Source organism: Sipha flava, unplaced genomic scaffold (assembly GCF_003268045.1).
Source record: "Sipha flava isolate LNK unplaced genomic scaffold, YSA_version1 50_pilon_pilon, whole genome shotgun sequence".
In the NCBI taxonomy this organism is placed as follows: domain Eukaryota; kingdom Metazoa; phylum Arthropoda; class Insecta; order Hemiptera; family Aphididae; genus Sipha; species Sipha flava.
In genome coordinates, this window is record NW_020273428.1 from 1,453,559 (window position 1) to 1,470,854 (window position 17,296).

The 17,296-nt window shown below is 26.4% G+C and overlaps 1 protein-coding gene across 1 annotated transcript; it reads right to left on the minus strand.

The window, feature by feature from the left end:
* Positions 1–1,058: 1,058 nt before the first annotated feature.
* On the minus strand, positions 1,059–16,259 carry LOC112690538. Its single transcript, XM_025564572.1, has 11 exons — positions 15,769–16,259; positions 13,025–13,155; positions 12,700–12,955; positions 12,492–12,617; positions 12,250–12,411; positions 11,056–11,246; positions 10,813–10,996; positions 1,938–2,046; positions 1,698–1,820; positions 1,345–1,620; positions 1,059–1,195 (listed from the first exon to the last, which is right to left on the minus strand). The coding sequence occupies exons 1-11, from the start codon at positions 16,033–16,035 to the stop codon at positions 1,059–1,061; spliced, it is 1,962 nt and encodes a 653-aa protein (XP_025420357.1). The 5' UTR covers positions 16,036–16,259.
* Positions 16,260–17,296: the final 1,037 nt, after the last annotated feature.

The following is a 17,296-nucleotide window of genomic DNA, read 5'->3' on the forward strand; positions in this document are numbered from 1 at the left end:
AAAATTAAATAATCGAATGATTAGTAGTCGAAAACAAAATAATTGAATGATTATTAAACAAAATCAAAATAACCGAATAATCGAATGCTACTAATAATCTAAAATAAATAATAATACAATACTGATGGAAAATTGACTTCTTAATTTAGTACCTAATGGGCAATAAGTAGCACTCATTTTTTTCGAATAATTCAATTAATTTCCTTTTTATAAATATGTCTGTTACTATTATTTCAATTACTAAAATCATTCGATTACCCTATTTTGATAATCGAATAATTAGATTATTTCAAATAATCGAATCATTCAATTATTCTATTCGATTATTCCCATCACTAGTAATAACTGTTCCAAATGCCATTTAATAGCTATTGGCGTAGCAAGTGCCCTACAAAAATGTAGCGCTGGCTTGTTCGCCGATTAAATAAAAATAACAATAAATAAATAAATAAATTTCTATTTTATAATAGAACAAAAAATAAATAATCAATGTATATATATAACTTGTAATAAATAATGAATATTATGTGGTTAGGTTTGAACCAACAAATATTATAAAATAAATAATAATAAAAATACGATATAATATGTGGCCCACGTTGCACACAATGGTAATGATAATTAATCGCCTATAGCGGCTACAATACAAATGATTTAAATAATTAATAAATAACTGTGTGTGTGCAATCACGCACGTCGGAAGTGAATACTTTTTATTAAGGAGTAGTAAGAAAAGGAATGATTTTATCTAATATTTAAATATAATAACAGTAAATATTATTATATAAAAAAATCAACACATTCTGTAACATTTTAATTAACTTTCGTTTTATTGGCAAGTATAAAATGTATGTAATAAATATTTAAATATTTATGGAATTGTCATCAGTTTGCTTTTTTGTCAGTCTGGTAATACTGATTGGATTATGATAACTGAAGTATGATACAAAATGTTTTAGTTCTATATTTTCAAGTTTCCTGGCAAATACAGCATCTATGGTAGTACCACCTTTAGTCGTAGGATAATTTCTACTGTTAATCATTCTAAAAGAGAATTTTTATTCAAGGAAATCGAGCAATAGTTGAGCCTCTGGCAATGAAAAGTTAACATTAAAATCTCCTGTCAAAACAACAGGTCGATCGCAATAATTTACCGGTTCACCAGTTATTTCCTCGAGTGCTCGGGAACCTGCGACTGTTAATGGTAGAACGTCATACTCACAAAGAGCTTTATATCTCACATACATACGATGGATGAAATGTATATAGCTATCAATATCAGTTGACAATCCGAATCATTTTTCGATGTTTGTTTACGTATATTTTCTCGAGCTTTTTTTATACTTGTCCTATTTATCACAAATTCAGAACAATCTACCTGGAAACATTCTGCTACTGCTGTTAATAAATGTACAGTATCCCGATCACTGATTTTGCATTTATCAAGAACTGCTGCTAAACGAGGTGGTATAATGTTTTGTTTTGCACGTGTTGGTTTTGAAGGCCTAGGAATATCATGTACGTCAACGGTTTCCTCTATATCTATATCTGTATCTATATCTGTATCTATATCTTCACACTCGGAATTTGAACTGCTAAAATCCTGAACTTCGTCTAAAACTAAAATAGTTTGAATAAAATGGTTGTCAATACATAGAATATCGCCATATGTATATTATATTATAATTAAAAATTACCTGTGAAATTTTCTGTTTCTTTCTGTTGTATATTTTGTCTTTCTTCTTCTTCTTGTCGACAAATTTTACAATTTTCAACACCCGTCAATTTCATATCTATACCAAGCATACATCCTGGACGCCCTTTTTGCCATTGTTTTAATAAAAACTGTTTATCTTCGTCAATTTTTATTGTATTCAAAGCGTTCGCATGAGTAATATCAAAAATATCGTCTAATTCTTCTACAAATATTTTATTACCTTTTTCTCGTGTGTCTGTTTTTCTTGATTTATTTTTATCCAATATCTCCAATACTTTATCTCCAATACTCATATATTTTTTTAATTTAGTCGCACAGTCGGAAGAATACTGCGTAGAAATACGCGCTTTTCTCCAAAAAACCATTCATTCATCGATCACCAAATGTGAACTTTCATTTAAATTTAATTTGACGAATCGCATATTGTAAAATAAAACACTTAGGCAATCTCTTTTTGATGGTAATTTAGAGCCAGTAACTTGGTTTTTCATAGTTCCAATTAAAAATAATTGTTGTCTAGGCATTTTATTATTATTTTATAAATTATCCTTAAAGTTAAACGCAAATAAAATAATACGTAAATAATCCAACTATTAAGTAAACACAAATAATACGAAGGAAAGAAACCAACTAAATCTATTTCAAATTATTATTTGGACTTTATTTAATTATCTGTTTTATACGGTAGGTAGTATAATAATAAAATATAATATTATCTACACAAGGGCGATGACAATACTTTATACTTTTCAATTCTAAAGTTTATTATCTTAAATGTATATTTTGATAGATATATGTTTAGTGTGATTCGTGTTTAATAAAACTGCATTAAATAATGATGACTTTGAAAAAGGGAAACCATAACATTTTTAAATATAAAAGTATTGGATAGATAATCTTAATGAAAATTATCAAAAATGATCTCAATAAAAATTAAATAATTGTTGATCTACAAAATGATAATTGTTAAATCTAAATTTTACTTGATTTAATTGAACAATGTATTAATAATCTTAAAGTAAAGTATATAATAAAAAAAAAATTAGTGAATTAAAAAAAAAAACACCTTTTAATACATATGTCGTATACGTACCTATATAAAAAGTTGTAAAAACCTATATTTTTAAGGTTTTTCTTGATTATTTACTAAAGGGTTAATGTACCAAAAAAAAATGAAAACTTCTTTTTTATAGATAATATTGTGTGGAATAATATTGCTGATTTACAATTTTTGTGTAACTATAAAATTTAAGGAAATACAGATAAATAACTAAAAACGAACCATTTTCCAAAAATATTGACTTTGACTGGTTTTTCTTAATTTTACGAAAAAGTATTAATTTTAAAAAAAATGTATAAGATACCTTTTTTGTAGTAAATATTCATTACCATAAAAATAGTCCTATACGTGTATGGTCTAAATTTAGAATTTAAGACATTCTGGTGAAAATGTATAATTCACCCCTTTATCATACAACTTTAACCCCCTTGAGGCACGTGAAGGGGTTGACTTATCAAATTCAAATTTTACCAAAATCATCTTGTCAATATACTAAACAAAATTTCGTACCCATAAGTATAAATTTTTCAATTTTTTTTTTAACCTCTATAACTAAGGACCACACTAATAATATATATTATATTCCCTATTTTTTTTTCATTGATAAGAAATAATATTAAATTTTACTGATAACAGGAACCGATACCTTTATTAATTTTCATCATAGAACCGGAACAGTTATTTTTTTTTTCTGAGAACCAGTACTGGAACCGATACCGATAAATTCAAACGGTTCCAGTCCCTGTTAATGATATGCATACCTAATTGATCACTTGAAGTATTTGTTGTATTGTCTATTCTCAATGTTATTAATAAATTGTGCCTTTTTTTTTTTAAATAACATTGTTGCGTGCCAACCGTTTGATCAGTTGATTACAGTGCTAATGTCTAATCAACGCTTGGATGTTGGTGTAGTGAAGAAATAAATAATACTCTTTAAGATAAGTTAGTTTATTAAACTGTTAAAAATGATCCTAAGTACAATAAATTTAAATTAGTTGTAAATATTCTAAGTCCAAATATTAAAACAATAGAAATTATTCTAAGTCCTAACAATAATACTTTATAAAATTAGTTCAAAATATTTCTACGTCCAGACCATGACATACACTGACGTGAAGGTGCTCAATGCAGCATAACCAAAACTCGTCTGAATAGGGCCTTTTCGGGACCCCCTTTTATATCTGATATATGTAAATGTGTATGTAAATCCCAAGTGTGTGTATGTATATGAAAAATGATAATAAAATATGATAAATACGTGTATGATGAATCGTTATTGATTCTGTGTGTGCGCTCTAAAATATGATAATTCTTTATTGATTCTGTGTACTATCTCTTGACCAGCCCATACTTAATGCAAGATCCAGCATGTAGTTAACCACCCACGTGTGTGTGACTCCGATGTTCATATTCTTACTTTAACAGAAAACCATGTGAACAATTTAAATTATCCACGTGTTTGGTTTCGATGTTCTTGAGAACCTCCTTATAATGTATTTTTATTATGTGACTACACAGGACGCAACAACATTTACAATAACAATTAACAAATGACACATAGAATAATAATAAGAAATGTTAAATGACACCACAATATTATTATAAGCGGGTTTTTATGGAGGTATCATTTTATCTATGTAGTCTGTGGATATATTAATAGCAAACCATTTATACTTTACAGCATAATTATTTACTATCAATATTACAACAATCAGTGTGGTCACACTACAAGAATCAACTTTTCTTATCTAGTCACACTACAGCAATTCAAACGTCTACAAATTTAATTATTAAATAATATTAATATCTATATTGATATCTATATATCTATATGCCTGTGCCCGCGCATACACCAATCAGACCACACGTCAAGGTCCATTGTACCGCGCTATACCGCTCCACACTCTACTCTCACATAGTAGGTAGGAGTGATGGGGGTGGCATTTAACGCTAAGCGTTAAACGGGTCCGGAGTCACAGGAAATATTCACTTTAATAATATAACAATGTGGCCCACACGGCACACAAATAATAAATAGTAATATAATATCATATGTAAAAAACAGTGGGTTGGCCCTACAGCGGCACAGCTAATACAATAATAATATCTAACAATGTGTGGCCCACACGGTGCACACTAGTGAATAATAATAATAATAATATATAATAAGTAAAAAAAGATATGTATATAAAAATGGTAACAACGCAAAAGGAGAATAAATATGCCTAAGACGGCAAGGCCCGTCGGCCTTTATACAACAATGAAAAATAAATATAGTCGACCAATACTCACATCAGATGACTGTAATTGATGGCGGATTTCATCCTCACGCGACCGTACCAGAACCGTGACAACAATTGCCTAAGACGGCACACCGTAGTATTTAAAATTATACAAAATAAAAAATGTCACAGTCCGGTACGTGCGACCACCAAATCACAGTCACCAACGAAGACAGCAATCAGATGAAAAGAACAAAAAGACAAAACGTGCATTTACAAAACTAAAACAAATGATGAATTTCGGTGTGCACACCATGAACACACAAAAACAACATAAACGACTGTGCCGACGATATTCACCACCAAGGCTATGCCGCCGTACACCACAAAATAATGATAAATATCTCAGTGCCACCACACTTAACCAAAAAACACGAGAACTTATGAAACTTTGTGGCACTGAGAACATGACTTTTACTTTTACAAAAATATAACCAACAAATAATGATAACGTGGAATGACGAACACTTACGTGCGACAACAGCCCGATTACGTATCCGGCTGGTCGTACACGGAGGCTTATCACTGCCGCCGCCGACGAGGGTCGCGACGCATCGCACGAAAATAATAACATGAACCAAATTACAAAAACAATAATTACAAAAATTACAAATAACAATATTGAAGCCAACAATAGCATAGATAGCAAATAATTTGTTTAATAAAGGTAGTAAAAATGCATGTATCATGAGTTAAATGTATTATTTATTGTAAAATTAAAAATACTCGACTATAAAATACTATTACAGTTAACTGAAATAATAAATAATAATTTCATGTTTATCAACAGATGGAGTCACATCCGCTTAAAGGAAGAATTCCCCCCTCCCGTAATTACCAACTCTTTTCAATTTGGGGTGGGTATGTCTATATCACAGATATATATTAAACTAGATAGCCGACTTCTTTCAATCATTGAAGTCTGGCAGCCATATGCAGTTTAGGCAATGTTTACACTTTGTTATCATTATTGATTATAGTGATAAGTAAATTATTATTAAATTTTAAATATTTAATTTTTAATATTCTATTGGTAAAAAAATAATATTTATTATTGTATAACACTCAATTATCATAACTGAGTGCCCAATTTCAGTAGTGTATATTGGCCTGTGAAAATTTAGCAATTGCACCACTAGAAAACTGTGAACAATTGCATAGGTAGACACCTACAATTTTCATTTTCAAATCTAAAAATGTACAATTACCTATTTGTATAATGTATATGGTAAATAATATTTATTTAATGTTGCACATACAAAGAAGTCAGGTTATATTAAATGAATTAATATAATATAATAATAAAAGATTAAATAAATTATTAAGTGTTAACATAAAAATAAATATATATATATATATACATATTTACATAAATAAATAATACATCATAATGTGTTTGCATATAAAAACTGTACAATAAATATAATTCAGTAAAGTTAAAGCAAAACATAAGACGACTTTCGAGTCACAAAAGTTTACCATTAAACAAAAAGCAATTAGAATTTTGATTAAATTATATCATGAGGATTGATAACATCCATATTTTGTAAATATTGCCCAACCTGCATATGGTTACCAGGCCTCATATTTGTATGCATAGTCTATACATAGTCGGCTATCTAGTTTAACAAATATATCTATGGTTTATACGCAGTCGATTAGACTAACACCGTCGTTATCATTTTGTTACTATCAAAAGTAAAATTGTTATCATAAATATAATTTTATCATCAATTATAAATTTATAATAAATGAATTACATTATTTTATTAGTTACATTGTAATATTAAGATATACCATCTTCACTCTTTACATGAAATGTAAGTTCCAATTCTAACTTTTTTATTTTGTTTTTTGAATATATATTTTGAGCAGTAGAAAGTCTATTATAAATATGCTTGACCAGTGTCGCAACTACAACTTTTGGGCCCCAGAGCGACTGAGATTTATTGCCCCATTTTTTAGCATGGCAGACACTTGTTAATGGTTTCATTTTCCGACCCTTTTTCATCTTGTAATTTATATATACATCAATATGTATATTAAAGCATATTTTAAAATTCACAAAGTACATCAATAAATAAGAATTCAAAATTTTAGAATGATGACCTAATTTAATTACAAACACATAAAGGTCAACCAAAATTGTTATGCAATGTAAATCCTCCAAACAAATTAATAAAATAAACAAAATTACAACAAAACTTAATAAGTCAATTTTTTATCGTTTTTAAAAATTGAAAGTTTAAACAATTACTTAAATTAGTTGAAACAAATTGAAAACAATGTTCACTAAAACTAGTAAAAATGTATGTTAAATGAATTGTTACGTATTGTTTAGGCATCTATATTACATTTTTAAATTCTTTATAGTACTACTGTTACTTAACTATTAATTTTTTTTGTTGGCCGCATCAATGTTCCTATACCTACCTATCCTTATATTAAAAGATAAAGCACGTCTAAATTATAAATAAATAAATACAGGGAAAACAATAAATATTGAGAACAACTTGACTGCCTACATTATTTAACAATACAATTTTGTATTTATATGAATATTACATTGTAACAAATAAAATAAAGTAATTCATTTATTATAAATTTATAATCCATGATAAAATTATATTTATGATAACAATTTTATTTTTGATAATAGCAAAATGATAACGACGTACTGGTCTAATCGACTGCATATAGACCCATTTGGATTAATGTTATCAACATTCGTTAATAAATAGTCCTGAAGTTCGTGCTGCAAATAGACAGACCCTAAAACCACAGATTATAATTGCTAATCAGTGCTAGAACTTTAATTTATTTATATGAATATAAATTTATATCTGTGGGTAATGCCAAGTTATTTAATTATGGCAAACTGATTCAACACTTTCAGTTTTCCCTAAAAGAGTCGATTCTAAATCAATTCACTCTCGAACAAACCCTACAGGCTACAGTTGATTTCGCACTGTGAATCTATAAACGACTGAATGCTGGAAATTATAAATGATGAAATGTGTGAAACGGATGTCGGGTTGTTCAATAACTACCATGCGATTTTTTTTTTTTTTAATTTTTACGATTTTCATAAATACTGAACTGTGTATTCCTTTATTAATGTTAATTAATCGTAATAAAAAATATAAAATTAAGTAATATTGCAGACACTTGGTCTTAGATTTTATATAGTCTAGCATCTATAATCAAAATGGTATCTACATTGAAGTTTAATAATGTAATGCTCAGACTGTAAATGGATCTAAAAATAAGTATTTATATTTAATTACTCATATAAAAAAAAATATATGTATATATATCTACTCATATATTGTGGAAATCAAAAGAATAAGATCTATAATAATTATTGTTATTAGTTTTTAGTTCATAATTAGTGTTTAATCATCTTGTAGTTTGACAATGAAACTAAGCAAATAGTGATTTATTGTCAATATTTAATAAGTGCAGTGGCGGCGTGATACGGGTTTTATTGAAGCAGTTGCTTCATGACTAAAATGGGGTGGGGCAAAAAAGTTGAATACATAATTTGCACATTTGACATAAAGTATAAAGTTATATATTATTTTATTTAGACTCGTTGATTTTAATAATTACTCTGAATCTAAAACTTTGTCTTGGGGAAGGTACTCATTACATGTAAATGCTTCATAAGAAAATAAACTTTTCGTCACCACTGAATATGTGTATAAAAATATTTGGTGAATACCTATATAATCAAACTTTGAAATTTTATTAAAAATTAAACAATGAATATATTAGGATTTTTAAAAGCTGTTGTAAAACTTTTAAAAATATTGCTTTATTACATCTGGTTTACTGTTCTTACCTTTGATATTTTGATTCAATTTAAAGAATACTATCCAATTATATGGTAACCTTTTTCAGAAGTAATAAATGAGATTTAAAGATGTACATTCATTTTTATGTTAACTTTGTCTTAATTCGTAGAGTACTTAATTTTCTCTACAATCCTATTCTCATTTCAAGTCTTGAATACTTCGAAAAGTATAGAACTAAGTTAAATTTATGTTTTTTTTTATATAGGTAATTTACCCTAAAGTAATATTGATTGTTTAGAATTTCTACATAAACTAAATGTCTGTGCCCGTGTCTATATAACTGCTCATTCCATTAGGTTTAATCTTACTTTTGATATCAGTCATCATAACTCTATATATCAAATAATGTACTTAGTATGGCCATTTTACTACTTAATGGATACTGTTAATTACTTCACTATTGTCAATCAAACATCCTATATCTAAAAATTAAAATGTTATTGTTCTTAAATATTTTATCTACCATTTTACATTTTATCAAATTGCAATACCTATTAATTATTAGAGAAAGGAAATCGAACATGAAAGTATTAAATATGATAGAAGAACCAAGACAAATTATCAGAATAATGGAAATAAGAAAAAATAGTTTTTTGGACTCATTATGAAACATAACATGGTAATTACAAATATTATGGAAAGGAAGATAAATGGAAAAAAAGGAAGAGGATAGCCGAGAGAAACCAATCTAAGAAATATGAAGAAACTATTATCTCTAGGGAGCTATACAGAAATGAAGAAACTAGCGGATAATAAAGAGGATTTCTTGAAGCGACAAGACGATATTGCCTTTCGATAATAATAAAAAAAAAAAAAAAAAGGTTAATTATTACTAAATGTACTTCTATGTTATGGTGTTTTAATATTTACTTTTTTTTTCCTTTTGTTATTTTAGTATATCATTTATAAGATTTCTATTAGTTGAAAAAATGTAATAAATAAATAAATAATTTAAACAAAAGCAAAATGATTGAATAATTGCTTGACTGTAAAATTGTAAATATTATATGTAGTAATTTCCAAAAAAATAATAAAAACTTAAGAACTGACACTGAGACCTGATTATAAAATTTAATTTATTTATTTGTTTGAACAATGTAAATTATAATAAATAACATTACAAATTATTTTCATAATAAATTATTGTATAATATTGAATAGAGACTTAATCAAATATGGTTTAAGTTGCATATTTTCTCGTTTATATCTCCAACTGCTTTAAGTTTGTTTTAATATTTTAACGATAGCAATGGATAAGCTTTCCCTGGGTATGCCACTATAATTAAAATTCAATTTTTGAAAAATGAATTATTTTTCAATTAGTTTAATGATATTGAAAAAAAATCAAAACAATTAGTACAATATACTTAATGTAAAGTATTAAACATATACATGCATTAATTACAATAATTATAAATATTATAAATAAGTACAACAATCGGTAAAACAATAATAATAATTGAAAATAAATAATTATTATTTATTTTCATAGTCAAAAAATTAAAAACATATAAAAAAATTGACTACAAAAATGTTATCATTTTTGTATGGTAATTCTTACTTATAATGTTATATTCTGAAATGTATCAGATATGTTCAAGAACAAATTAATAAACTAATCGTTAATGAATTCATGTTAAATTAAGTTATGAAAAAAATGCCCTTAAAAAGTATTACACCAAATTATTTTGAATACTTTTTTTTACAATTTGCTTCAGTCTAAGATCATAAAGACATTATTGAAAATTATTTTTAAAATTTCAACTTCTGGAAAAAAAAATGCATACAATATATTTGTAAACCTTGAAAAACTTAATAAATAAATTCATTTTAAATTGATTTCTATTTCTATGAATATTTTTATTTGAATTTACCTCAATGTAAATGTATTACTTGAACATCTGGTCTATTTTCTTTAAATGATTGGATTCCTAACCGTGTACAACTAGTACCTGTTAAATCCAAGACTTCGAGAGATGGGTAAAATACAGCTGTAGTATTCAAAAAATTATCCGATATATACGAATAATAGCACAGTGACAAAACTTCTAACTTGCATCTATTTTCATTATTAACCCTATTAATATAAAATTGACATAAATAACAATTTTATAGGATTGAGAGTTAGTTTTATACATGTAAATATTTGTTTGCATCCGATTCGTTATTACATAGTCCGTAACCAAATATGACAAACCTACATCAGTTATATTATCTAGATGTTCTTCTAGAAAACTTTTATGTAATAGCAATAATGTCAGGCTTTTTATGGAAAAAATATAACGTAACGCTAAATCATTCATACAGGTGCGTCTCAAGTCCAGAGTCTGTGGAATTAAATAATTATAAATATTATATTTATCTACAAACAAAAACAGAATATTAAATTTTACAAATTTACTTTTATAACTAACTTGTCTAATTTAAAATAAATATTTTTATTTTATTTTTTTTCAAAAGTATATACTTAAAAGTTTTTTTATTTAAAAATTTTTAAACCTAATCTACACCAAGATGAAAACTAGCAACATTTGTGTTATGCATCGTGTTTGACTGATTGTGTTACTGTGTGTTTCTATATATTTTTGTGTCACAAGAAAAGTTCCTGTAAAAGTAACCTGCTTGTTTTGTTTTTCCATATTTATGGAAAAAACTATTAATAAGATCTGATAAGTTAAAACAAAACTATGAGGTTTCTTTTGCCAGTTATTGGTCACTGGCGTTAATTAATCATATTTTTATTATAAAAATATGATTTGAAATATAATTTTGTTATTTTAATAAAAACGTTATTAAATTATTATCACAATAATTATTTATATAATTATATACTATCTAACTAACTTTGATTTGGATAAACGATAAGCCTTGTTTTCCGTATCCAATTATTTCTTGTAGAGACGGTCGAACCCAAAATTTACGTTTTTTATTTATTTATTTTTCCCCCCATTTATTAATATGTATGTAGCAGCTGCTACTTTAATTTCATCTTCGCACCACATTTTGAAAAAAAAATCACTTGCACTCAAAGACAACTCAGAACACGTACATATACTTCTCTAATTAAAATATATTTCCTTTATTAAATTTTGTTACTTTTCCGCATTTGTAAATACTAAACAACATGTTTTTAATTGTTGCTATACCAATTTTGTCATAAATATGTTGCTTTGATGTAGGTATACGATATGCTTATAAATATCAGTTTGTTTCAAGAAGCAAAAAAAAAAATTGGTAATATCTGTGTTCCTAGTTGTCACCTTGGTGTGGACAGGGCTTAAGTGAATTTCGTATAATGTGAAAATAATAAGTACACTATTTTTTACTAACCTGTAAATTCTCAAATGATTTGCCAAAATTCATATAATGTAAGCAGTCACTATTTACCAAGCTCATGCAATCGTGAAGAATCAGACATCTTAATTTTTTCAAGCTAAAAAATGATTTTAAGTGCTTTGCTAAAAACCACGCATTGTATGTTATCTTGATCATCTGTAATGATGCAAATAACTATTTAATATACTATACAGTAAAATACATAAATTGAATAAATAAAAATTAGATTAATTTACCTCTATTTCCGAACACTGTAAGTTTGATAGTTTAAAATCTTTATATTTTATTTTAACGTATGGAGCTAATGATGATCTTGCAATTTTCAAATATTTTAATTTATTAAAATTAAATATATCAGACAACTGTAAATGAAAATTACAATTAAATATGAAGTGCTAAAATCTTGAATTTGTAGAGCCAAAATAAATCTAAAAAATTACTTACTCGTTCGCTATCAAAAATTTGATGATACAAATTTAAACAAGTTAAATCAGGACATCTTATTTTTAATTCTCTCAAAAATGTTAATGATATTGAATTAGTATAAAGTAATCTATTATCCCCTCTAATAGTTAAGGACATGGTGAATTCTTTTAAAAACATTTGATAATTTTTTTCCTGGCGTCTTTGAAAACTATTTAAAGTTACGTTCTTATAAAGTATTGCATATTGTGTTAATCTTTTTAAATTTGGTAAAGCTCTATAAAGTCCAAAAATGTATTTATTAAAAGTATTAAATAATTAGTTTTTATTTTATATATACACTTACACCATGATATTAGCAATGTCATTATAATCGAGATATTTAAAGATACTCAACCAAACATCGTCACAAACATTTTCAAAATCGTAATACTCTGCAGAAGATATTTCATTTACTTGCTCGTTTACATCCATATTCTACAAATAATCAAATGGCAATTAGCATTCGATATTCAATATTAAGGTAAAGTAAGGTATTTCATTGCATAGGTAATTTCATGATATTATTTGTTGAACGTATAATGTAATTCCATATTATACGATTGACATGATAGTTACTAGAGCTGGGATTTTAATGTTCTAAAAATTTCAAAAATACTTTAAAGATTTTAAAAAATCTATTTATTATAATTTAAAAATTATATTATATTAAACATGTTACCAAACATATTTAATTATATTTATTTAACATAATAATAATAAAACAGGCACCTATTTGTTTAATGTTTAAATTTTAATTTTATTTAAATTTATTTTATAACTTTCTGTTATAATCGTTGTTAGACTCTTACAAATAGAAATAAAAATGTTGACAATTTAAATTTTGTTTAATTTTTGATTAAATAAGTAAGTACATTTATCAATTTAGTAGGTTACATACTAAACGTGCAAGATTTGAGCAAACAAACGTCGAAACATGTGATTAAATATCCTAATATTTAAGAATTTATAAATACATTCTGAGAAATGCTATAAAAATTTGGAAACCGGTTAAAGTAGCAAAATATGCCCAAAAAATGTCATATAAAGTTAAATTTGCCATAAAAATGCAAAATAAAAATTACATTGAATTAATTAGTATAATTAGTATCACTTGAAACACATTTTCTGCTTACGGACTTATGTGTTTAGACAAAAAGATGCATTTACATCAAAATCCCAGCTCTAATCATTACATTGTAAAAAGTTACAGACATTTCAAATATCAATATAATTTTCAAGTCAATTAATAGGGAATTACATTATATGTTCAACAAATAATATCACGAAATTAACTATGCCACAAAAATACCTTACTTTACCTCATTTATCAGTTACTGCGGTAATTTTAATTCCAAAATCAAAACATTTTTGTATGATAATCAATGTGACAAATTCTAAACTAATTGTAAATTTGATTATTAAAAGATAAAGCAATATATTATTAAAAGGTCTAGTTAAGTGATAGTTTTGTATTAGTAACATCTCATTATCAATGCATTATCATATTTTCTTATAAAGGCACACAATTTATATTTATTTAAAAAAATAAAATATGGGTAGGTACCTATTTAACATAATTAACTTTTATATAATAATGGATAAAAAAAAAATGAACAAATTGGACATAAGATTTGAAGTAACTTATTTGATAATCAAACTTAGTTACCACATGACCATTTTTCAATAATGAAATAAAAAATACAGAGTTCAACAAAATACAAAAGAAAAACTTGTTCAGTTGAAGAATAAACCACATAAAAACCATATCATAAATCAACTATAGTTGAATTAGTTGTATGTTATTTCATAATTTATAAATGTATCAATATTATGAGATACATTTAAGATAAAAATTATTTAACTTTTTTTAAAATATGTTCAAAAATTTATTTGTAATTTTATGTAGTAATTATGTAATTATTACTATATTTTTGAATTATTGCAATTAAAAGTAATAAAAAAAAATTGACTGATACATAAATTATTGATATTAAAAATGTTACTAATTTTACTTCTGTCCAAATTTTATTTTAAAGAAATGCATAAGGCATTTTAAGCAGTTACGGTTATTTCAAATTTTTAACATTTTTTACGTATATAATTTAATATGACAGATTTAAATGTATTTTATAGATATAATCTCAAATGTATCAATCACAAATAAAAACACAAACATTAAACTTTTTTATAATTTAGTTAAACTAAAAATCATGCATGTGTCAATTAAGATTAAAACCTTTTTTTTAATTAAACATTTCATTGTAAAATTGTGTTCAATACCTATTTAAAGTGAGTATGTATATAAAATTTTTTTATTTAATTAGATTGTTTAATTAAATAATAATTTTTATCTATTATTTAAATATATATTAATGATAGACTAGAATAAAGTAAAGAGTTTCTATCAACAAATTAGATTTTATTGATGTTATTTATTAATCTAATCAATTTGAAGTCAATGATTAAATCCTCAAAAAGTATATTTATATTGACACTAATAATACATATAAACTATGTAACTTTTGACTGAGCATTGCTAGTAATTTCTAGAAGTTTGTGTTGTATGGGCTTTTTTTATGTATAAGTTAAACAATATTGAATAACATTTTTTTATAGATACCACTTAGAGACTTTTATAGACATGTTTTGGTATCAATGTCAACAAAATTATGTGGTAAAGTAAAAATATTCTTTTAGCATTAAACTAAATACATAGAAAAAATACATGATACATGATACAAAAATTAATGTAGTAAACTACATGGCTAATTTGTATTAAATAATTTTTTGTTAATTTACATCAGATATTACTTTTTGGAAATCTGTCATTTGAAACCTAATGGTTCAATTATTAATAAGTGTTTCTTGGAATACTCTTGCATTCATATTTTATTTCTCACCATATATTCTTGCAGTAAAGCATTTCATTAAAACTTTGGAAGCAACAACAATAAGGGAAAATGCAAATACATGTGAAAAGCAATAGTGGGGCATATGCTGCAATACAATTTGCATAAGAAAACTATCAATGTTTAGAATAAAACTCACCATTTGACAGTGATTAGTTATCATGGTTTTTAAATTGTTTATGCTTTCTGTATCGTCTTCACAGTGTGTATGAAAACTGGCGCTAATCAATTTGATGTTCGACCAGTTTTTTGTTGTTTTAATGAACCCCTTGCATTTATAACGACAACACTTCCATCGATAGTAGTTTTGGCATTTTCGTGATAGTCTGAAAATGTATCCGTTACTCGCGACAAGAATTTGGTTATTGCCACGTAATGCGTTTGTTTTGAGAACTTCAAGACTCATTTTATTAGGTCTCACCGTTTAGTACCGCCGCGCCGAAAACAATTATTCAACACACGCACACTTTTTACTGTACTGTAATGCACTGTACTGTTATACTTTAATGCGCTGTCACAAAGTTGTCGAAAAGAATGTGAAAATAAAATTGATAGTTTTGAAATATGAAAAGTTTGTTGAAACACATAACTCGAAGACTTAAAATGACCTCGAGAAAAATATGTTCCTTATCAGTGCTACTGTACCGTATCGACCGGTGGCAACTGCAGTGCATGCGCGTGTGGAACGCAGTGGTCATTTATCTTCTACATATCGGCCAACGTTATGATTTTATTTTTTTTTTTTTAAATTCATTTTTTACTAATAAATTAGATCATCAAATGTTGAAGTTTTTAAATACTTGACCTAGTCATTAATATTTAACAATAGTATCGAAGAATAAACCAACATTATTCAATACACATTTTTGTATTTATTAAATACCTATATATTTTTTAGTAAATTAAATATGACAAGACTGAACGTTTTTTTTTTTTCAATCAATACTTGAGCTCTGTAATCAAGTTCAGATAACACCGGTTTGCGCATGGTCGGTAAGTGATAATTGTTCAGTGGTGGAGCTGACTCATGGGCGTTTAAGTGGTGGAAGCATCGCCGATACCAAACCGGTTATGGGGAAAGTATGCAGCGTGGTCATGACGTGTCTTCGTCTGGCCATCTGGTGTTTTCTTAATTACAATAGAGTAATTAATGTATAAGAATAATTTTAATTATAACTATAATTACATTTTTTTTTTTTTTGCAAAGCCGGGATCACATGGTTCTTCTATATACTGCATCCTTGTATGCGTGTTTATACAACTCCATGGCGTGGGAGATCGTCGCGTGACGTGCAAAAAAATTTACTCTCTAAATGTATTATTGAATTCTTTTAGTCAACATTTTGCAATTTTTTATAAACAAACTAATCTTTTTTGTTTTTTTGCTTTTAGTAGTATCGTGCGCAAGGATGGATGAGGGGGATACATACCCCCCATGGGCTTTTTTTTTTTTTTAGTCTTAAACGTTTAAAAACGTATTTCAGAAATACGACGTGGCGAAGAAACGGTTAAATGGATTGACGTTAATAAAACATACATCGAAACATTTCATTATCTACAGTACAAATAATTGATGAATTCAGTGTAAAAACCAAATGGATGAATTTCCACTTTGATTGAAATTTTTTTTTTTTTGTATTATAATAAAGAATAAAGATTGAAAATAA